At 37.9% G+C, this 23,913-nt stretch overlaps 1 protein-coding gene across 28 annotated transcripts in view; it reads left to right on the forward strand.

The window, feature by feature from the left end:
• The window catches only part of KCNMA1 (potassium calcium-activated channel subfamily M alpha 1), a 504,883-nt gene that overhangs the window by 123,256 nt on the left and 357,714 nt on the right, over positions 1-23,913 (forward strand). For all 28 annotated transcript variants that reach the window (XM_040605548.1, XM_040605549.1, XM_040605523.1 and 25 more), the window contains one exon: positions 12,116-12,280. In XM_040605548.1, the coding sequence (XP_040461482.1) occupies positions 12,116-12,280 (165 nt within the window). The remainder of the gene's footprint in view (positions 1-12,115; positions 12,281-23,913) is intronic.

Here is a 23,913-nt window from a genome sequence, read left to right on the forward strand (position 1 = left end):
CATGGTGCTTCCCCACACTTGCAATCTCTTTTTCTAGGTTGTAATCCCTACGGAGATGGTAATATCCAGAGAGATCGCTAGTAGTGAATTTCAGGCTTTATTTTTTTTTCCCTTCTTTTGATTGGTATTATGTTTAAAAAAGACAGTACAGACTTTCACAGGGTTTGCTTTCCTATGCTGACAGCTGCTATAGCTGGTCATGACGGGAAACATGGCCAGGACCTTTCTAGTGAGGTCAGAGCTGTAAGATCTGGGAGCGAGAGGACCCAGCCATTCTCTTCCCTTTCTGTTTGAATTGTACCGGTGTCCATAAATCTCTTGAGAGGCAAGAGGGAAACTGCATTTAGCACCGTACTTGCGGAGGTGTTGCTAGAGTTCATAGAGCAGGAGAATTCACCAGGTGGTGAGTACTTAACGAGCGGCTCACAAAGGTCACACTCTGACCTGTGAGAGCACCAAAGATTGGGAGGTTTGTTGGGGCATGTGATGGGCAAAGGTAATAGCCTTAGGGAAAAAAAGCCGGTAACACAGAAAATAGCTCAATTACTGATTTGCTGGGTGTTTTTCTTACACTGGCCTCTCTTCTGGGTAATTGCTTGGAACCTTGTTTGAAACATTCTTTGCTTTATCAAAATGGAAATAGGGTTTGGAATGCTCTCCCAGTTTATAGCTTTCTGTTACTCCCGTAGTTTATCTGCATGAGCAGAAAACAGCAGTACAGGAAAAGATTTCTGTGGCACTGAGTGATTCCAGGCTAAATTCATATGGCAAAAGTAGTGGGTTGTTAGAGGAAATAAAATAGTTTATCGTTTTTGAATCCTGAAACAAATGAACTGAGTTAAGGTAAGAATTTTTTTTTTAATTTGAGTTTTTACAGCTCTTGTTATTGACCCAGTCAATAACAAGGAGACTTTGTTTCCACAGTGCCCTTTAAAATAGATTGGTAGTGTAGTTTTATTAGAAGAGCTCAGTACAAAAACCAGTAGTTATCTGGCCTAGTCTTAAGGAAGAAGCTCCCTACTTCACAGGAAGTTAATTTTATTGAGTAGAAATCTTTTGCAACCTAGGGTGAGGACCGCAGCATGTTTTTAGCTAGTAAAACAAGGCCGTTATGGTTACTAATATGGGCATCATTGGTAATTGAAAGTAAAACTAAAGTATTAGACAACACTTTGGGTGTATGGAGCACTTTACAAGGGTTAATAAAACCAAGCACTTGAATTATGCACAGTGCATCCTAAAACTAGTGAAGTTGTAGAGCGTGACCATGGTGAAAAATATCCTTGAATACTCTTAGAGCTGTCTATCTGCACGCAAAATGGGAATTGTGTTACATATGACTTCGGCATTTGTAACCTGTAGATCCCATTTCCCTTGGTAAACTAGTTTGTGAGGATAAAAGTTATACTCTTAAGCTAGAAAATAAAGCTGTTCTTATAGTTCATGCTCCCCTCCTCCCCCCCCCCCCCCCCCCCCCCCCCCCAATTTCCATGAGCTGAATCTGAAATTCAGGTTATATTTATTTCTCAAAGTGCATTTCTGAAATGCATCCTCTAGTTATACATATTATTTCAATGTCTTGTTACTGAACAAACTAGAGTCAGAATTTTGGAAGATGTGAATTAATGATATACGAATCATTACTACTTTTTTCTTTACTAGGGCTTAATTAAGCTCTTCTTTATTTCAAGAAGTAGAAAAGGTGAAGTGTTTAACTTCATGTGATCCTTGGATGAGAATGTCAATGAATCTCATTCACAGATAAATGATGGGTGGCACCTGCATCTTGAAAGCTGTGTGAGGTAATTATGCAGCGCTGTTAATGGAGAAAGACTCCAAAGCTTCAAGCTGATGAGTAGGTTCTGTAAAACAGGGCTTGTCAGTAGTGTGAAGCGTGGCAGCCTTCTTTGATGAGCTGCTTGATCTTTATGCTGCTGCAAACTCTGTACCAGAATAATTTATATAAAATTTAAAAGACAAAACTGGAGTTCTAGGCCCTGCAATAAAGTTACCAGATTATCACAAAAATGTAAGATACAAACAAAGGGCATGGCTGATTTCCACCTCTTTCAAGATTGAAATTTCTGTAGTAGCATTAACTTACTACTGATCGCTGTCAACTTCTGTTCCCCTGAAGGCTTAGCAAATTAAAAGTCAGTACTCCCAGATGACTGAACAATTCTTATCCTTTGATTTCTTTCTTGCTATCATTTAATCTTGGAAAAAGAGCCAAAATAATAAATAGACCTATTCTCTCACCTCTGTTCCTTATCTTTCCTGACCAGTGGACAATAACTGCTTGCTGTATCGTGCATAATTTATGGCCTCAGTATTCAGAGGTAACATGTTTTTGTGATATATGCAAGATTTGTGGGTTTTTTAAATCTTGAAGCCAAAAACTGCAGACTCATGAGAGAGAACAGTGTCTGCCTTTAAGCACCTCTCCTCCCTTCTGCTACTCATGCAAATCTGCCGGGGCTGCTTCTAACAGTTCAGGCTTCTGAGGGACTTCAAAGGGTTGCTCTTCTCATTTAGAAAAGGGCCTGTCAGAGCAGGAGCTTTGTCTAAAAGTTTTTGGACAGGCAAATTCAATCCTGGCATGAGCAAGAAGATTTGGACACAATTCTTCATGTTATGATTGCCAAGAATGGACATCCATGTATCTTTATTTTCCAGTAGTCCAACTTCTCCTTGCTTACAAAAGCTATGTTCAATGTCACAGTCATGCATCAGTTCCTATCAGTGCATCACTGGTACGCCCACAAGAGGAGATGATGATCTCTGTGCCAGTTAAAACTTGCTCCTGTTATTTAGAATGATGAGGTTAAGAAAGTCAAAGAGAATTCACTGAGCCTATTCTCGTTCTATATGGCATAAATAGAAATTAATAGAGCTGTAGTATGCAAGCCAAACAAGAATTGAGCTTTCCTCTCTTCTTTGCCTTAGATTTCAGTTAGTGTCTATGAATTTGCAGCAACTGTGTGTGTTTCTTTGCATCATAATGTACCAGCTGCTGTATTTGTAGTCTGCAAGTACTGTACTGACTTTGCATAATTTGGATGCTGACATTTAGTGTCTGGGAAATGGACCAAAATAATGTATATTACCTAAAAAATTTATCTGCAAGGTGTTTTTCTTCTTTCTTTTAGGTTTAAAAACTTCTGTCTACTTAATCGTTTATGTAAGGGAGTAATGAGATTCAGATTATACAGAACTGTTTCCCTAGCAGTGAGTAACCAACGAGGTCATAGGTACTGGATTAAATAATAGCACTTACTGTTTTCTTACAATGTGACATAACTGGCCCTTTAGAGCAAAGGTTTAGTCCTTGTATTTTTGGTTATCAGAGAGGTGGTTGTGAGCATTGGTTTTAGTCACTGGTGTCAGCTGGATTGCTTTTCTGAATTTCCTAATACAATTGAGTCTGCATTTCTTTGTCTTTGGTACTTCTGACACCACAAGCAAGAAGGTATTATGAAGTTAATATAACGAAATAAAGTGTGCTGATTGCTAACAGGTAAAAGCCTTCTCTTGCGTAGTTGAGCAAGATGGAGAAAAGTCTACAACTGGAAAGATGTATTGCAAAGTTTAATTTCACTGACAAAGCAGGTTGATACTTACCTTAGATGTTGCATTTGTATATATCTTTGAGTGAAATAAGCCTTCTACTTTTGGAACCTGTTAATCATCTATTTATATGTTGACTGTTCCTGAGAGAGAGTCGTTTTTTCAGCAGTTTTCTTATTCCAGATTCTACCGCATAATTATTTTGTAACATCTGCTCTCATAATTTAGATCATGTAGATCATAAAGAGTTTACTGGTAATTATTCTTTTAATGCATTTGATTTTGCCCAACTTTATTTTTCAATGCATTTTTCATCCTTTCACAGTAGTAAAAAAGGTGCCACAAAGTGATGATTGAAAAACTTGGAGTTGGGTTTTCCTTAACGTTAGCAACAACAAAATTATAAGCAATCACCTAAAGTACTTCCTGTAATCAAGATAAATAAGTTAGGTGATTTTCCTGTTGTTTGTTGCTTTATTTCCGCATCGATTAGGACCTTTTTCCTCACATTCATGAAGGTCTTTGAGGCTTTTTGGATTGCTGTGAATCATATAGCATTATGAATGTGAGTTAAGCACGAAGACAGTAAGTAAAATGTGGGTTTTGTTGAAGTATTGATATTTCAGAATGCTGTGTCATCTATGACAAAGAAGTTTCATCTGGATTAATCACTCAATAGGATGTAGGTAGTTTGACAGTGTTAATTTCATGATAATGTCTGTGTTGGTTTTATTTTCAATTGTATGCTTTCTTTGATTTCCTTTCTGTTAGGTGGGAGGATAACAGAAAACACATGCACTTTTCTACCTTTCTCTATGCTTCTCCATTAAGGATCCCTTTCTTTTCTAGACTTTTGGTAACTCCGTGCCATCTGATATTGCTTCATAGATTTTTACATGTTCAGTTTTCATCATATTTAAGGTTAGTGATCTGGCACAGCTACTCTGAAGTTCTCTTTAAAAAAAACATTTTGAAAGAATGGCCTCAGTGTAATGCTTGAACCACAGAAAAGATGGTTAAAGACAAATATGCTCTTTTACATAATAATTGTTTAATCCGCCTAATGTACCTTTCTCTACGGTATGCAGGGACCACAGAATAATGACATGTCTCCTTTGATTTAAATTTAGTGCCGCTGTTAATAAAATGAAATGCTTGTTTGCCCTTTTGTCTGCCACTTCATAATTGAATAGGGTCTTTAGGGAATATTTTAATGTGATAATAATTTGATCTTTGTAAAGAAAATTAATAAGAAACGCTCTGTTGACTATAGAAAAGAAAAATAAATATATGGATGTGGGCTAGATACTAGTTTGACAACTTGTGAAACATTTTCAGTGAATACTCCTAACCTGTACCTCACTGACTTCTCCTGTGTTTCTTTATTTCTGTATTGCAGACAAGAAGTTAACTTGTTATGTAGTTTTATGACAAGCCCACTAGTTATTTATTTCTGTAAATGTGGGCTGATATATATTCAGAAGTAAGGAATGAAAATGTAAGGATTTATTTTTACGAATAAATAGAACGGATGTTGTTCACACAAACTTCTGAACTTACATGCAAAACCTATGTAACTATTGCTATAAACTCTTGCTAACTTGGACTAGGGATCATGGTTTTTACAAAAAAGCACTCCGTCCATTTTGAATGCTTGTCAGATTGCGATTGCTCTTCTTTTACCATAGATTTTTAGTTGTGAAAACGATGTTCTGCTTCTGTCAATCTCTTTCATTAAGTGTGATTTAAAAGAAACCCCCACAAAACAGCACTGTTTGATAATCAAGTTGTGCAATCCTTCTATATTCCTCCCTTGTTTACTCTTCTATAACCTAAGTGGGCACTGGTTTTATCACCTATCTTTACTTGCCTGGTATCATTATTAAGACTGTGCTATTACATTGTAGTGCCTGGAGGAGTTCATTGCTTCCCTTTTTATGCTTCTGTCTTTGGTGTAATTGGCTTGGATAACTGTTTGGATAATAGTTTGCCAGTCCTTATCAAGTGCACACACTAAAGCATACTGGTAATTCCCTACCCTATGCCTGCCTCATCTGCCATTTGTGTAATACTAAAATACTTAAAATCTTAAATATATTTATCTTGGTAAGGACCCTCTGTGACAGAAACTACTGTTACTCTTGTTCTGTAGCTGTGGGGTGAAGGCATGAAGAGACTAGGTAACGTGGCTAAGGACTTAAAAAGTTTGGTGGCAGAACGGGGACTCCAGCATGTCTCCCAGTTCTTAGGCTAGTTTGGAAATCACTCAGCCAGCTTTCCAATTGTTCAGAAATAACGTTTTGCATCAACATGTAGAAGTTTTTAAACTTTCAACTGAACCTTTTTCTGTTTTCTTTAGATTTCTGAGAACATAGGTGTCTGCTGTTTTGTATTCTTACGTGAGAACCATACCCAGGAACCCTTCATTTGACAGACTGTTGTGCTCTTGGTGGGATCGTGGCTGGAACACTGTATTTCACTAATCTAGTTTCCCTGGTTTCTCAGGTCAAGGTTTTAGAGTTAATTCCTCTACTGCTGCAATTATTGTCAGTCAAAACAATGACATGAAATGGGGATTTTATACAAGTAACCTATACCAGAAATATGAAGGGCACAGGAAGCAAATCTGTCAGGATTACAGAAGGTATGCACAGATGCAACAGAGAAGCTGGTCACTGGAAAGACTGTATTTTGTCTTGGAAGCTAGATGCTTCACAGTGAAGGATTTTGGTATTGTGTTTTTGTGTGTTTTTTTTTCTTTTTTTAAATTCAGTCAGCACAGAAAGAAAGGTTCTGGTCCTTAAGGACTAGCAAGGACCTTCTCAGTATTTCTGCAGGAATGCAGAGAACAAAAGGAGTAGCTGACTCACAGGAGTTTACCATCTCAGTTTTAAACTAAGAAGAAAAGTTTTGGAATCTATTTTGGACTTTTTTTTCCTTAACCTGCCAAATTACATAGCTTGTGAATATTTTATGAGAGCAAAATGCTTGGCTATCTTATCAGCCATGTTTTCCACGGATCATTCTGTTTCCTTTTATTCAGTGGAAGGAAAATGTTTTTCTCTGCATCAATAATTAATCCTTTGAAACTAGCCGAACCATAGCTACGGTACGATAACTGGTGTCTGTGTAACCTAATATTGACTCAGGACCTAATATTCAAAGCAGTGCTGTGGATAGGCCAGCTTATGGGAGTTCGTCTTGCCTCACTTTTAGTTTAGCCTTTGCTTTCTCTTTGCTGTAAGATTTGCTCTTTTCAAGGGTGTCTCTATGTCTCCATGCAGCTATTCATTTCTCAAATTCCCATCTGCTTTGTTTATGAGTGTTCCAGTGAAATTCTGTGTTTGCTCAGCTGTAGTAGAATAGGTGAACGGCTTCAGGTGGTTTTGGGTTTTTTTTGGTTCTTTTTTGCCCTGAAGAACTAGTACTTAGTAACTATTATGATGAAGACCACAGATGGTAACTATATCTGATGGAGAACATCTGCCATGGCAATGAATTCAGTAGGTACCCGACATCTTGACATAGACTGTACGTTGCCAAGCTGCTGAGAATGCAGCAAAATATTATTTTTATAAAAATTTAAGACCCCTGTTCAGGATTATCAAAATGGTGAGAGAATGTATCCAAGGCCACGGTAGCTGAATTACTGATAGAAGTCTAATAATGTTAAAGTCTGTGTTTTAAATTTAGGTCTGTCTAACAGAAAGGAGAAACAGTCTTATATTTAAAATTATTCCTCTTCACATAGCATGTCTTAGGAGCTTTGGGGAAGCAGTTGAACAAAAAGTAAAGGACTATAAAAATAGATTCCCCATCTATAAGAGTGGTCAGTATGAAAGTGTTGTTGATTTGATATAAAATATTTTGTAAAATGCAGGCTGTAGGAAAGGAATGGAATGGTCTTAATTGAAGGGCAGTTAAAACATAGTTTGGGGAAGCAAGTTTTAACTTTATTATTACTGTATTATTACCGCATGCCCTGAACCAGGTGCAACTACAATTCTGGCAGGTTCTTTCCCACCTTGTGTTCTCTAGGATGGAATACCAAGGCTGGTACTGTGATTGCTCCATTGGTATTACTGTTTTTAAATCTGCTTAAATTGAGCATGCTGGTGCTTTTTGTGTGATGTGAGCATGACTTCATGCCCTGTGTTCTCATAGCAGTTGATAATTTGTGATTTTTGTGGGCTATTCATACTGCTCGCATGTTAGATAAGAGGACTATCAGAAGTACTTTTCTTTGTTTCACCAGACTTTAACCTGGTTCTTTTCCTTCACATTACTTGCCTGTTTCCAGTGTTTTCTAACATATCTTAACAAGAGACCAAGTTTCTTGTTGTGGGTTGTTTGGTTGTTGTTTTTTTTTTCACTACCATACTTCAGAGGGTGCTTACCAGGTTGTCTTTATACTGTCCTGTTATTTTAAAGCTTCTAATAAAGCCAATTATTCTCAGATTATGTTTTAAGTTTTCATAATAATTTTCTGCTTTTATTTTTTGCAGCCCAGGGTTGAATGGCGTGTGTGTGCATTAGTTCTATGTTTGTACAGATATTCTAGAGAAAGGTCAAGTGCAGCAGGCAGGACTAATTGTAAAAAAATGAAAACTCATTTTTAGTGTCTTACCCTTTTTGACATTGCTTTCTTAAGCTAACTGTGTTTAAACATCCCAGTACTTGCATAATCTAAGTCAGTATTTATTGTTGACAATACAAGGTAAAGCACAGAAGCTTCTGGTCCAGGTCTGTGTCAAAGGAATTGGTAGAACAGTGAGTCCTGATTCCCGTACGCCCCCTCTTATCTAACATGGATTCTCTTCCATTTTGTGATTAAGTTTAGGAAATTTATATTCCGCCAAGTATGCTGCTTCTCACTTAATCTACCTGAATGTTCCTGTCATCAAGTAATTAAAATAACAAACACTTTGTGAAACAACAGGCAAGCAGAGTAGATAAAGATACTATTACCTTACTTGTAGCTGTTGAGCCTGTAAATAATTAAACTATTACAGTCACTGTCAGGTTATTTTTTTAAGCACCTTTTTCAGGTTGTGGTGTTGGTTACTCAGTGCTTTCAGGAGAGGACATAGCGATGGAACAGGACTATACGGTTAGTAACAGGAATGATTTCTACACAGTGTAAATGAAAGCAGCCTTTAGATCTCCACTGATCTCTGCGCCATAGCATAATGGCTTAGGAATAAACTTTTCTTAACTGCCAATTAAGTGAACTAAGAAGCTAGCCAGGTAGATGGAAAATGTAAACTATTCCAACTGAATACAAATATTATGTAACAGCAACTAATCAGCGTATGAATTATAGCTACAATAATGGCAAAAGTTAGGCTTGGCATGTAGCTGATTGTGAGACTGCTCCAAATGATACTTTGGCAAGGGGATGATTGTTTTACTTACATTTTAATTAAGAAATAATACGGGTGGGAGATTTTAATAGAGGTGAAATAAGTGTTAAAAATGTAAAAATACAGCTGTTCAGATGTATTACAGACTTTAATACCTTCAGAGAATGAAATGCTGAATAGGACAGTGACATCTTCTCCATTCTATTGGCAACCGACAGTCAATACAGCAAAAAGAACCATAGGGTTTTAGAACCCTTTGAAAACATAAAAGCTACCTTCAATGAGGTAAATAGCCTGCTATTTAATTGAGTATTAGAAAACTTATTTTCATGATCTTATGAATACTCATGTCGTTACAATGGTTTGATATTTTGAGAAAAAGGTTGGGGGTAGGGAAGGAGTATATAAACAACAGGATTTTGCCATGTTATTTCAAGTCGAGTACCATGAAGGGGATTTTTCCATTAAGCTCCTTTTGTTTGATGATCTGTAGTTCTGTGCCTTTCTATACCAAACTCCATCACTACAAATGCTTTTAGCCAGGTGTGCACTCCTGAGGTTTAAATAGGGGCGCTGGGTGGAAAAACTGGGGAAGCCTGTGGTTCCATCCTCGCTATGCTGATGACTTCTCTGGTGACTGAGTTAGGCACTGCATCACCATCTCGGTTTCCTAGGCGAGAGGAAGAGATAATTACACCTCCTTTACTATGAAAGCCACGTTCATACTTTTATTTGGTATAAACTTGTACAGAGTATGGAAGCCCACTGTGCCATGCAGAGGAGGACCAGGCACTATTTTCTGGCACGCACAGTTTCCAATCGGAAAGACAAGTTCTAACCATTAACAAAAGGCAGACAGGCTGGTGGGAAGAGAGAAATAAGTAGCATGTGTAATTTTTCACCGGTCAGTAGCCCCTGTGGGGCTGGGGGCTCCCTGGGGGTGCCTGAGCCAGCAATGGCAGCCGGGGCCTTCTCCCATCACCGCAGCCAGGAGCGGGGCAGCCCGGTCGTCAGGGGCCTCCCTGGGGCCAGCCTGGCCCGGCAGTGAAGCTGAGGGGAACCATTCGTGGGCTGGTGGCATAGCTGGCGTAGGACAGGGCTGTGGGGAGCCGGTGGCCTTGGACTGGGCTAAAATGGTGTCGTGGGCCACAGGCAGTGTGGGCGAGAAGCCTGGTGGAGAGTGGCTGGGGCCAGGGAGGCCGGTGGGTGCCCCCAGCGCTTGGAGATGTGTCCCCGTTAGGTAAACAGCAGCATTTTGTTTGACTGTAATGTATGGTACATAGAGCCACACCATCCACTCAAAAAAAAAAAAAAAAAAAAAAAAAAAAAAAAGCTAGGCTTTTGTTTCATGGTTTATAAGCAAATAAGTGATGGCGGTCAAGGGGTTTCTTTGGGACCGATCTATGTAGCTTGGTGGTGATGTGAGTCAAAAATTGTCTTTAGCCAAGCATTCCCCTCCTGGGCATGCCTTGTGCCATGCCTTATGCCACTGTCCTAAGCAGTGAGCTCATTCCTGCCGGCTGTAGTATCTATCTGTGCGATGCAGTATATGTCTCACTGCCGAGCGCAAAACATTCCTTTCACTGGATCCCAATTTGTCAGGGAACATGGTCCACTTATGCAAATACAAAATTGCTTTTTGCCTTCTGTCTGGCTATTTGCTTAGGCAGTGCACTGAATTGCTCTTGTAACAGAATAATTTGTTATTATCGACAGAGCTACATCGCGCTCTGTGCTGTGATTGCTACGAGGAAGACGGAGCCCACATTTCGGGAGGGGGACTCAGCGGAGAAGAATCTGATTAGCTAATTAAATTGCAATACTCAGATTCTCTAAAAACAACTGTTGGTCTCCATATTATGTTTTTACTGTTGCTTTGCTGTCCTTGCTGACAGACTGAGGGCAACTGCTGTATTAGTTCAGTACAGCTGTGAGGAAGCGCCCTTACCTTTCTGTCCAGCTGCATCCTCACGGCCATCTCACAGCCACACGTTCTGGCCATGGTAGGGTCGTGTTCCTACGGTAGAAATAATTGCTGAATCGGCGTCAAGCATCTTTGCTTGTATAACTGCTCCCTCAAAGGGGATTAATGACAATTGATTTCCCGCTTAGTGGCCTATAGGCAGGTCATCTATAAACAAGATCTTTCAAGCTGTTGGGCTGTGCGGTGTGCTTGAAGTGCTAATGCAGATCTGTGGGTGCAGTTCCAGTGCTCGGCGCTCGCCTCCACACTGCATGTTGCTGCCTCCCCTGTGCTTGTTTAGCATAACTTGTCAAGTGTTCAGGAAGTCATTACTATTAGGCTGTCACCAAAGGCACGCTTGTGGCACAGTCTGATACTTTGCATGCGATCTGTTTTACATGCTGTACAATCCAGGCTGCCTTTTCCGATAGTTTCCCTTGATTTTTGTGCAGCGTGCGTGACTGTGGCACATAGCAGGCAGTTACAGAGCTAAACATCCTCTCTGCAGCATCCGCAAGAGACTGGTACGAATTCCAGGGTGTGTGACTCATCAGTCAGCTTAGTGCAGCTGAGGCTCCCCTTTAATTTCTAGCACTCCGTTCTACGAGAGCCACTTAATGACAGAAGAATTCCTGTGATGTATTAAACAGTTTCATTGAGACGCTGGTTCCCCGATAGCATGGCAGCTCCCTGCAGATTCGCTATGGTGTATTTTGTTCCTCTCACACTTGATAATTATTGGCTTGTTACATCATGCTTCTCAGTGAACGTTTACCCAGATAATTAATTCTAGTGAAGTAAATTAAAACTGTACGTAAATTATGTTCACACCTAGTATGCATTGTCTTGAGCCAAGACATCAAATGGTCCTTTGGTATGTCTGATAAACTCATTTATTTGTAGCCTGATAAATGCATACATAGCTCTTGGCAATTTTGCTGCCTATAGGGAAGGAACATACAGCATTTTTGATGCTAACTAAATGTTTTTTAAGATGTAATGTCAAGAAGAGTATTAACATCTAGTAGCCTGGTACCTCATAGAACATATTTATTTCTATTATTTCTAAACAAATATGGGCAAGTAGGTGCTTGATTTTATCTAGAAAGAGTACGGGAAGACCAATTTGCTTTTTTTCTTAGGATTTCTTATCCACCGCTGTAACACCGATTTTCACTGTCAAATTGCTAAATGCTAACTAACCCAAACACTCTCCTTGCAGGAGGCCCAGAAGATCAATGGCGGTGGAGATACACAGGCAGATGGGGCCTGCAAACCTACGGATGAAAAAGAGGAGAATGTGGCAGCAGAAGTGGGATGGATGACCTCCGTGAAGGATTGGGCAGGAGTCATGATATCTGCCCAGACATTAACTGGCAGAGTACTTGTAAGTCTTCTATGATATTCTATGTTCGTATTTTAACAGACAATTTGAAACAAATGCTGTGTCGCAGCATTAGTGGAGGATTTTTGATTGGTTTGTTGCATCAGTACCGAGTCAGTCTCGAAGTAAAATAGCAGACTAATTCCCACAGCAAGTAAGACAAACTGACTTCCAGCCAACCCCCCCAGCCTATTGCAGGTTTCTGGCACCAGGATTTTGAGCTGTGCTAGAAACACTGAGTTTAGTAATTTCATATTACGTGGTAAAACTATAGGTCTGTTTTGTCTGGAAGTGAAATAGTGCTAGCGAAAATGGATGCTGACTTGGAAAATAAGCACAGGGTTACAAATGCAGATAGTGGTCAGAACTCTAAAGGAAAATCAAGTTTGAATTTGCTATGGAATGGAATTTGTGATACTTTAAATAGATTAGCAATGATTTCATCTTCTTTTGATCTTTCTTTAGGAAATCCTTCCAAGATGTGAACAGTTATCTATCAAATAGAGCCACAAATCAGATACTGATAATATGTGATTTAAAGTTCCACTGCAAAAACTTTATACTTCTCACTTTTTTTGGATATAATTATTTTATAGCCTTGTCAAATCATACTTTATTGCCAAGGTTCTTTGTTGTTTTTTTTTTGTGGAGTTCACAGCAGTTAAAGATATCTCCTGTGTGATTTTGTTTAGTTTCATTTTTAGATTGCATCTACTTATAAAGAAACAGCTAAATTGATTTAAATCCTGTTTAAAACCTTTCAGTGAGACTTTTTAACTAGTTTGAGTTAAACTGAAAACAGAATTTATGTCCTTGATTGTTTACTTTGGTAAGGAGATGTTTAACTGTGACTCAGTTCTGCTCTGCAAAGTAATTATTTGGGGTGGGTGGGCGATGGAGGGAGGGACGTGGAAGGAAAACCCCCCAAATTGCACTTCCCAGTAAAGTAGTTTACAGTGAAAAGTGGAAGTGACTCAAATTCTGCTGTCTTAGTTCCGCAACAACATTATTTTGATTATTTTTTTGCTAAAAGTACCTTATGTGCAATTGCTTACGTTAAATATTGACTTTTATCGGTGGCTTGAAAGCTTGTTCCATTGCTGCTTTTAGCACTACGTCTTCTATGTGAGACCGACATATCGATCATCTTATGGAAAGCGGCGTATTGATCTTCTGCATGTTTTCCTCACATCTTCATCATTAAAAATGACAAATCTTAGAGCCATGCTTTTGTTTCAATATAAGTATCAAGGCTAGAAATCGCCCAAAACCAGAGTCCTATGCAACTAGCTATGCAATCAGAATTTGGCCTGTGTTGTTTTTACTGAGGTGTATGTGAGCACAAATACAAAGTAACAATCAAGACCAAAACTTAAAACATAGACCATGTTTTTCCATGTATTTCTATTAAAGATACTGGGAGAACTTACTCGATTCCATTTTATGACTTGGTTTCGTTTGGTTTGGTGTGGGTTTGTTTGTTTGTTTGGGGTGGTTTTTTTTTTGTTTTTTTTTGTTTTTGTACTTGCAGTTTACCATTGCATAAAGGACAGGTTTATTTCCAGAGATTTTTGTAGACAGCTGGCCAATATAATTGGGTCAGATAATTTCTAGAGAGTATATCTATATTCTTGTCAAGGTATAACAGCAGGTATTGTACACATCTGGGCTCACCAATATGACTGAGGAATGAATAGCAATGTATGAATTCTGTTAACTTTGTTCGGTTTAGAAAACAGTATGTATTTATTTTAATGTAGTACTTGTCAATTTCAGGATTTGATTTGGTAGGTTGTAATTTCTGGAAGACAGTTTCCAGTATGAACTGTTAATTTAAATATTACTTTATGGTTATATTTGCTAAAGGTTAACTGCTTCAATGAACATTTGCGCTAGAGAGAATATTCACATTATTTGTAGCTATAGGATGTAGCTCAGTCAAGCCAATATTTTTGTCAAATTATATTGTTTGAAAATATTACGACTTACTCATGGATTCCTACTAACTTAACACAGCCTGTTCCTGCCAGCTATTTTATTTCTGAATCAAAGTGTGTAATATTCCCCCCCCCCCCCCCCCCCCCCCCCCCCCCCCCCCCCCCCCCCAAGAAGAAAGAACCGGTAGCTTTACAGTGCTATGAAATCAAAATTTTATGAGATAACTGCAGCTTAAGTAATTATAGTAAATTTTTATGCTGTGAGAGTTTAAATTATAATCAAAGTTTTAAGTTGTCCACTGAAAATAGACTTTGGAAGAGAGTTGTAATTGATCTTCAGTTCAGCACGAGCACCTGAAGGCTGTTGTGTAATGGCTGCCTGGGTTTATTTGACAAGTGAAGGAGATAAGTTAGCAAAGTGTTGAACACACATCAGTGTAAAATAGAATCTTATTTGTGTTTTCTGCTCATGGAAAAAAACTCTCACCATTATTCTTACCTGGACATTATTTTTTTTTTGCCTCCAAAGTGAATCTTAGAGGAATGTCAAGTGCTGCTTGTGGAACCAAAACTGAGTATTTTTTGGACCGTTCTCTACTGGGGTCTGTCACCATGTCTTTGACGTGTCTGGTCTAGCTTTTATTTCTTCCCCAGGAACCTTACAAAACAACTTCCTGATTTATCAGTTTGCCTAGGTGCTTTGTGAGTGTTGGAACAAATACTTTTATAGTGGCTGTTCCTATAGTTACCTCTTTAATATTTAAACTTCATGGCTACCCACAGGTGAAGAAAACAAAGGCCCACAGTTTGTGAAACACAGGACAAAATTTATTTTTAAAGGTCACAGCTTCACATTCATGCAGTTTTACAAAATTGGACATGTACATCAGCATAGGACCATTTGCCCAAATCTCTTGTGAAATCATACATTTCTGTTTAGACAATAGATGCAAATCAGTAGGTAACCTTTCAAATACAGAGTAGAAGGCCATCTTCAGCATAGTGGCTGTAGAAGGAGTTTAAAACTTAAATATATTTTTTTTAATTGTAGTTTGAAAAATATTTTTGAAGAAACAGTATCTAAATCATACGTTTCAGTGCATCTGCTGGAAAATAAGGGATGTTGCTTATTGCTTATTTAATCCATTGCTAACAAACACAGTGGCTCAGAAGTCTTTGAAAGAGATGGTTCACCTCCATACTAGTTTTCTTAAAAAGATTTAATTTATTGGTGGGTCTGAGGGAGGGAAGGGATCTGTAACTGTAATAAGAAGGGCAGAGCTGGGGGGGAAGTGATTTTAGTCTCCTCCTTTCCTATTCCATTGATAACAGAGGAAGGAATTACATGTAAAGGCTAAACAGAGGATAAATCAAAACCTTCTCAAACGGTGAAATATTTTGCTTTTGACTTCAAATAAATGTTCCGTTGCAAATAAAAATAAATTAATGTTTTAAAGTATCTGAAATGTTCTGTAAAACCTATTTGTGATGGATGTCTGGGCCTGCCAGCAGTGTTTGCTGTGATGTGGGGAAAAAAATCCAGGCATGTAATTTAAATTTTGACATTATTTTTTACATGTACGTGTTAGAGCAAACTAGTTGAAGCCAAAGATAGGGGTATTGTGGAAATTAATCTCTGTATACAGAAAAACTTTCACACGTTCTCTGTGGAAATGATTCTGAACACTGGCAGAATTAACTGTCTCCCTGGCACAAAAGCTTCTCATACTGGTGCTCATATGTAAAATTCAGTATTGCTTGCACCTACTTTTTGTTACTTTTTTGGAGCATAGGAGAATTGGTGCTGCCAGTTTTGTGCTTTGCTCCACAGAATTGGTCAGTTATGTCTGGTTTCTCAATACAAACTGGTTACCTTTTCTCATTTCTTTGTATGCTACTCCCTCACCATGAGAGTATCTAAGAGCATGTTTATTGGAAAGGATAGAGTCTCAAATATGTCCTGTTAATATCTCCACTTGTATTGTTAGCTTTTGGTTACACGAGGAGGGAGTTGTGCCTGCTCCCTGCTTCTCAGAGTGTTTTTTTGTTAATTCCAACAGAGAACTATGAGGAAATAGATTTCTGTTCTTTAAGTCTCTAGGAGTAGTTTTCCTTTTGTTAAAAGGAGACTTCTTTTTGGGGGTAGAGCAACATGAGAAACAAGAATGGGAAATTTACTTGTAAATTATTAAACCACCAAATTTTCAATGCATTGGACCATTGCTTGTTTTATCATTATGTCAGCTGCATGTCTTATAGCATCTAATTCTTGTTTGTTAATGACAGTGAGATTAGGTGGAATAGAGGTACAAGTGGCATAGGCTGATGTTGCAGGTGATTCGGTTGTTTACGTGAATGTTCAAGTGCTGAAATACAGCTAGACGTTCCTACTGCTGTAGGAGCAGTTTCTATGCTTGACATCTCAGAAGTGGTTTATACACCAAGGAATATTCAGAGGCTGCCCTTCAGATGAGACTGGGCAGTGTGGAGGAGGACGTTTGCGGAGGGTGATGCAGAATGTCTGTCAGTTAAAGCCCTGTTTGTTTTCCGCGCTAGTGCAGAAAGCAGCTGGCTAGGCATGGTGCCTGCAGTTGTGTGGTCAGAATAACCTTTCCTCTCCATTCCGCAGGATTTAAAAGCACTACTGGAACTTAGTGTTCTTGATGGCACAACCTCTGAAAATGTGACTTTTGCTCCGAAGTAATATAGATGAGAATTTTACATGCAGTTTCTTACAGCTTCTTTTAAGAAGATGCTAATCAAACCCATGCAGTTCCGGTTGTGGTTCTTGTTGAGTGGCATAAATATAAATAACAATAAAAGCTAACAGTTTACTCAAAATCTGTTCAGGGAAATATTGGTTTACTTCGAAGTGCTATATAGTGCTGTACATGATGGAAATATCAGATAAAAATTCCGTAGGTGGGTTTCTCAAAGAATCAGACACATTCATAATTAATCTGAAGAAGCAGGAAATTAAAGGTGTTTATGAACTGATTTTGCTTCCTGGAATTAATTTTTTTAAAATCATTTGGGTAAGAAGAAAAAGACCTCCTTAGTTAGATGGAGTGTTCAATATACAAAAGAAAGTCAGATACATATTGTTGAGGTTACCACAGTTCAATCTAGGATGCAGTTGAACATAGACTGTCCTTCAAACTGATAAAGAAAGATGAATCATTACTTCAAACACAAATACAGGAGATAAAATGTTGGAGCAAATTTTTATATGTTCCATTTTTAATGTGACCTGTAAATGCATAGCAGAGATACAAGCTTTATGTAGCTTGTGCTAAGTGCCCTGTGGTGGTGGTGCCTGCTGCCGTGACTCTTACAGTACCTGAAGGAAACACTCAGAAACGGGTGAATTTGTGCTGCAATGGAGTGTATGAGGCTTTGCTGCTTAATCACTGCATGATGGAAATGTCTTTTAGTTTGGCAGCATTGAAAGAAAGAGAAGAAAAGCCCTTTGGGGAGAGGGGGAAGATGGGATGGCAATTAGTGGCAGTGGTGTATTAATTAAGCTGTTTATTACTAAGTTATTTAATTAGAACATTATTATAGCCTGCTTTATTCATGCTCTTAATATTTATTAACTACATTGAAAAACCCAAAGATGATGCAGGTACTATATGAAGATGCTTTCTTAAATTAAAAAAGTGACTATACGTTCCCCAGTATATGCTTAAAATGAAATAGAAATTTTCTATTACATAGTGTGTTTGGAATGTATAATTGTTGCTACATTCTCTCCATCTGTCCAAAAATTCCAGCAGTCTTGTTTTTTTGTTTGACCAGCCCTGACTGTCTTACACATTCAAAGGTTGAAAAATGCGAATCTTAAAAATGTTTTGGCAAGGTAGAAAAATGTTTTGAGGTCAGTAATAAAACTTGGGACTAGCTTGGGACTTGGGACTCCCTTTGGCAGAGGGTCTCATTCTGCAAGGTGTACACATTACAGTTTCTGAGAAATTGGTGTCAAAATATGATTAAAGTCTGAATCAAACACCGTCCAGTGAATAGAGAGTGCACTAAATGTTTAATATGGGAAGATTTAGACCCTTGACTGGACTTCTGAAGAGCTGTTAAAAATGCTAGGAGGCCTTACTGGTCGTTTAGGGAAAGAGTGGCATCTTGTTGTGATTCTATAGAGATGTAAAGCCTTATCGTTTTCCAATTTGTTTATAGCGATCACAGTTTGATTATAAATAGATGCAGTACTGGAATGCAACTAATTTGCAATAGTCTTGCTCAAGAAAACATTCTGAAGTTTAAGTTGCTTATTTTTGCTTAGATAAGGTGTAGGTTTTGTCCATAAAGATGTCATAAAGAGATTAAGTAAAAATTATATCAAATAAGAATATCCTAAAAGGGAAAAATACATGAGGCAATAGAATTAGAAGTACTGGTGGTTGGTGGTTTTGTTTGTGGTGGTGGTTTGGTTTTTTTTTTTTTTTTTTAAAAAAGTTTGTATTCAGGTGAATTGCTTGAGAGTTGGAGGAGTGTGTTGAAAAAAATACAAGAAAAACCAGTGGAATGTTAAATATATATGTAATTATAGTAGACTTTCTTAGAAAAAAATGTAAGTATGCTATATACTCCCTGGGTTTGGGTTTTTTTCCAGGATATTTTCACAGCTTGCTTTGCTTTTGCTGCATTATTTTTTTCTTTTTTTTTATCCTGAAGGAGAGGACTCAAATTCTTTTAACACTGACAGGGGAAAAAAACCACCTCTTGTAATAAGTTGCAGTTGCTTAGCAGCCACAGTGAAATTTAGCAGCATAGAAAGTATGTGGGGGCTCTCCTATTTCCAAAGGCAGTAACGGTTGCTCAAAGGATAATTTGGTATCCTTGACAGATACGAATTTGGAGAGGGCAGGTACATCTGGTATACATACAGATTTTTTGACAGTGTTCTTGACAATATCAGCTACTTTACGAGATATGCAAAGCAGGAAGAGAAACCTTGAGCAACCTTGAGTATGCAACATGGCAGAATTTGAATATGTATTTTAACAAGTTTCTCAAGCATAAACAAAGTTCTTACAAATTCTGGGCTGTCTTTTTCTTTCCCTTGTTGGGACCCTGTCAGCCCAGAGATGTCTTGCCCCCAATTTTCTTGTGGAATTAACATATACTCATTTTCTGAGCACCTGTACTGGTCGTAGGATGCAGTTGATCTGAATAGGACTTAATTTAGAATAAAAAGTATTAATTGATAACAGAAATCAAATGTATTCTTCTGTGATTTAGTTTTTCTTTTAGTCTATTATATATATATGTATATATATATATATAAAAGACTGATCTTAGAAAGAAAGATTAGTCTTTCATACTCATAATATCCCATACCCTTTCCAAATCCAAACCTGACGTTGGTAGTTCAGCAGTGAAGCACATGCATTCTTAATAACAGGTCTTTTTGCGGTCTGGTGGCTATGACATTGCAGTTTTTCTGAGATAGTTAAGGAAAGTTTGGCGTGACCTATAAACTCCTCTAGTTAGACACAAATAACTAGTGCCTTATTTTCCCTGTACTGTGCTCCAGATTTCTGAACTAGAGGAGAAGGGAGAAGCTTTTCTGAGCCTCCAGGTCTGACTGTGCAGGCAGGAACCACAGGATGTTCCATGTCTTCAGTGATCTGGGTTTTTTTGGTTGGATCTTTTTGTGTGTGTGTGTGTGTGCACGTGTGGGGTTTGTGGTGGGATTTTTTTGTGTGATTTTTTTTATTATTATTTATTTAATATTATGTTCACGAAATGAAGGTGCCTATGAAGACTTGTTTTCATTAGAAAGTAAAATAGTTCACAAAGGTTAATGCAAAATCGCAGTTTCTCAGAATATGATTGAAAGATTTCAAAAGGTGTTCTAAAGTTTCACTACAGGGTTTACTGTCATCCCATTTCAGGACAGAAAGTAAACTTTTCATTTCTACTCAGTGCTAAATCCGCTTCTAATTCCTAGCAGAAAAAATGAGATTTTACCTGACCATTTGGGACTGCTAAACATTTCAGGGCCATTAGAATAATTGTAATTTATCTAATCACATTAACCATTACTTTGCCTTTTTACATCTCCCTGAAGATGACAGAACAAGAAGTAGCTGTAAATAAATGAAGTATCCATCCGTCTCTTAGGGCAGATGACTATTTTTATTTTATGGATGAAAAAATTAAAACACAGACGAGCTGATGACAACCTCAAAGGCGTAGAAATCAGTAGCACGCTCATACCCATGGCAAGCAAGTATGTGGCAGATGAACTTCAGTGTGTGTAAAAGTAGGGCAATGTATCGAGAGGAAAAAAAAAAATCCAAACCACATGTACATGATTCTGAAGCCAGATATGTACATATAGCTGAGGAAAGGTTTTGGCATTACCATGGACAGCTCTTTGAAAAAATTGACTGACTCTGGGCATCGTTAAGAACAAGGCAGATGACATAATTTTGCTACTTTAAAAAAATCTTTATGTACCCACATCTTGAGTACTGTTTGAAGTGCTTATTTTTATGTCTTAAGGGTGACTAAGTAAAGGACAGAAAAAGGCAACAGAAAGAATAAGGGTGTGAGATAGCTGCCTTATGAGGTAAAAATTACTGGGACCTTTCAGTTTAGAGAAAGGGCTGATGAGGGATATGGTCAGCATTGACGAAGGAAGGTAGTGGACAATCTTTGCCAAACTTATTAACCAGATGCTAAAACCAAGGGCAGCTCAAGGAGGTTATTAGATCAACTTAAAGATTTAAAAAAAAATGTTTGTTTTTTTAAATATAAGAATCAGTGAACTCCTGGATTTATTTATTTATTCTTTTTTTTAAAAAGTCAGATTGTATAGACAGTGTCAACAGCTTCAAAAGATGTATTGGACAACTGGGCAACAGATATCAAACAGCTATTTACAGAGTATAAGAACGAGTAATATTCCAACATAAATTTTCTAAAGAGTGTATGTGAGTGTAATGGACTGTGGAAAGTTACTGTTGTTTCCTGTTCTTCCTAAAAAGCATCTTGTATTAACAGAGTCAGAGATTTGTTTGTCTGCTAGATCAATGACTGAACTGGCTCTGGGGGGTATTTTTTATGGTTTGCAGTCATACCTTCTAATCACTAGATCAAAGTTTATACTCACTCTAGATGCTAAGATTAATAGAGTAGAAAAAGGAAGCATTCATCTAGTCAGGAGAGATGGAGGAGCGTGTTACCTTAAATATGTAGTCATTCAAATACTCATGAGTTTTGTTTATTTAACAGTACATGTATTTCTGAATCTATGTGTACAAATTTTTGTGTTGGTGGTTTGGGGGTTTTTTTGATGGTTTTCTGAGGTGCAAAGTGATGTATATGCATTTTAGATTATATGCTATTACATCTGCATACAAGTTTCCTTTTCCTCACTCTGGTCAACAAATAAGAGAAGTGTCATAAGTACTAAAGGTCGTAGTCTTACAAGTTAGAGCATTTGTGTAAGGACAGCACACAAAGCTGCTCAGATTGTGCCGTTCTGCCTGTCAGTGCAACTGTACAGATTAGTCCATTGCTGCTGTTCACAGATGATGAACTGCTTGTTGATGGTTATTATTTACCTACTGCTTCTAGAGATTAATTTGGATTCTGCTCTGCTCTCCTGAGAAATGGACTTTGTTTCATAATTTTTAATGTTTTGTAGGCCTTGGTGGCACATAAACGAATCCAAGAGGTATGTTCTAGGTTGCTTTGATCTCCTGTGACAATGATGGGGGCTATTTCCAGGGTTTCCATAGGAATAGAAACAATGCTTCACCGTTCGAGTTCATGAGATACTGAATGATAATGGCATAGAGTAGGAAGTGTTGAGTAACTCTTGCTGGTTTCTATGGCAACAGCAGCTAGTTTAAGTTCTGTTTATGCAATTTCTTTTTCTGAATATTTATTTATTATTGACAGTACCAAGCATTGTTTTTGCAGGGTTTGTGTTTTGGATCAAACAGTGGGCTTCTGTCCAGGGTCCTGTGGGACAGAAGGTTCTTTCAGTGTACTTATTTTTTCAGCATTGGACTATTCGATTCTGCAATGTAGCTGTAGCACTTCTTGTTGTCGCTACACCTTTAGGGGAGCCACCTTCTGTTTGCTGAATCTGCTGTAATTTCAATTGATCTACTCTCTTGAATACAATGACAAGTAAAAAATTAATATTTAGTGGTTAAGCTAAAATAATAAAAACAAGAACATGCTAATTTCTCAGTATAAGGCAGTATGTAGGACCAAGAAGTTACTTTATTATCATCTCCTATACTGTAATATTGGAAGTAAGGTGGCTGACATTCTTTCCCCATCAGCTTGCTTTTCAAGTTAATGCATGCCAGTCTTAGGCTTTCTTTTTCTGTTAGGTGTCCCATGAAGTGTATGGCTGATCAAACATAAATAGTGTTTTTTCTCTTGAACTCTACCAGTTTTAAATACTGCTAGGTGGGGATGGGTTAGGTGGGCATAAGGTGGACATACAGGCTAAAATAAAATCAAGAAGAGGTTAAACAGTGTGTTTCATAAAAGAATGACCTGAACTATATGGAGAAGTGGACTTACATTGGACTTAAAGCCTTGCATTTGAATTACTAGCTCAGAAAGTAGAGAAATAGAAAAATTAAGTCTGTATGTCACATACAGTTCATAAATGTTAATCTTAATTAAAACTACTGATTTTTAAAAGCTTTGTAAACCGGATTTTGGTGTAGGCTAATCCACGTTGTTTCTGTGGTGTTTCAGTCAAGTTTATAGCTGCTGCTGTGGGGGTTACCTACTGTAAAGCTAGTTTCAGAAACTTTCTGCTGTGCTGCAGGGACTTCTGTGACCTCTAGATAGGTGGCCACACTTATACAGTCTATTCTTGATAGTATTATGAAGCACGTGACTCTTGCTACAGTGGGAATAAATGTACTCTGCTAGCATCTTTGACATCTACCACTCCTGTATTTCTAACATAGCTATGGCATTCTGTCATTAAAATGAAGAAAAGCAAATGCATTTAAAAATAATGTTGTGTCAAGCTGTGGATTGTATGAATATTTGGAGAAAGCCGAGAAGTTAGTATTCAGACAGTTATGGTAAAACTTGCTTAGGGAAACTGCTGTTTTAGAGGTTGACTTGTTACACAAATCTTTATTGTTGAAAAAATATTTGTTAGGCTGTGTCTCTATATTAATGTTAAATGTAAGTTAGGAAAAATCTTTGCTACCTTTTTCTTAGATACAGCTAGAAGGAAAGTATATAAACACAGGAATGTTCCTTCTGATAACGTGCTGCATCCTCATGATAAGAATGTGGTGCAGAGGAGATTTCCCTTCTACCTATGGGCTGCTGACAATAATCAGATATCAAACAAAAGATATGGACGCAACTGTTGCAAATGAACCATGTTTGCAAAGCTCGCCAGTGGAGACAGATGGCTTCCCCTTAAGGCATTTGTTGTTCCCGTGCAAAGGGCTGCTCTGATGATGCAGTTGATAATGTTGTTTGTTTAGTATTTTTTTCTTTGCATTTAGTGTATTTGATAAAATTGTGCTTGTAATCCAAACACTGATGTGATAATGCATATTTTTAAAGTTAATTCTGTTTATGTGCAGCTCTGCCATCAATGATGTGGTGTCAGGCGTGGGGTGAATGCTAAGCTTCGAGTTAAAAAGAAAAAATAAAAATCTCCTTTTTGGTGTTTAGCAAAAA

This window comes from Falco naumanni, chromosome 9 (assembly GCF_017639655.2).
Source record: "Falco naumanni isolate bFalNau1 chromosome 9, bFalNau1.pat, whole genome shotgun sequence".
Taxonomy (NCBI): Eukaryota; Metazoa; Chordata; class Aves; order Falconiformes; family Falconidae; genus Falco; species Falco naumanni.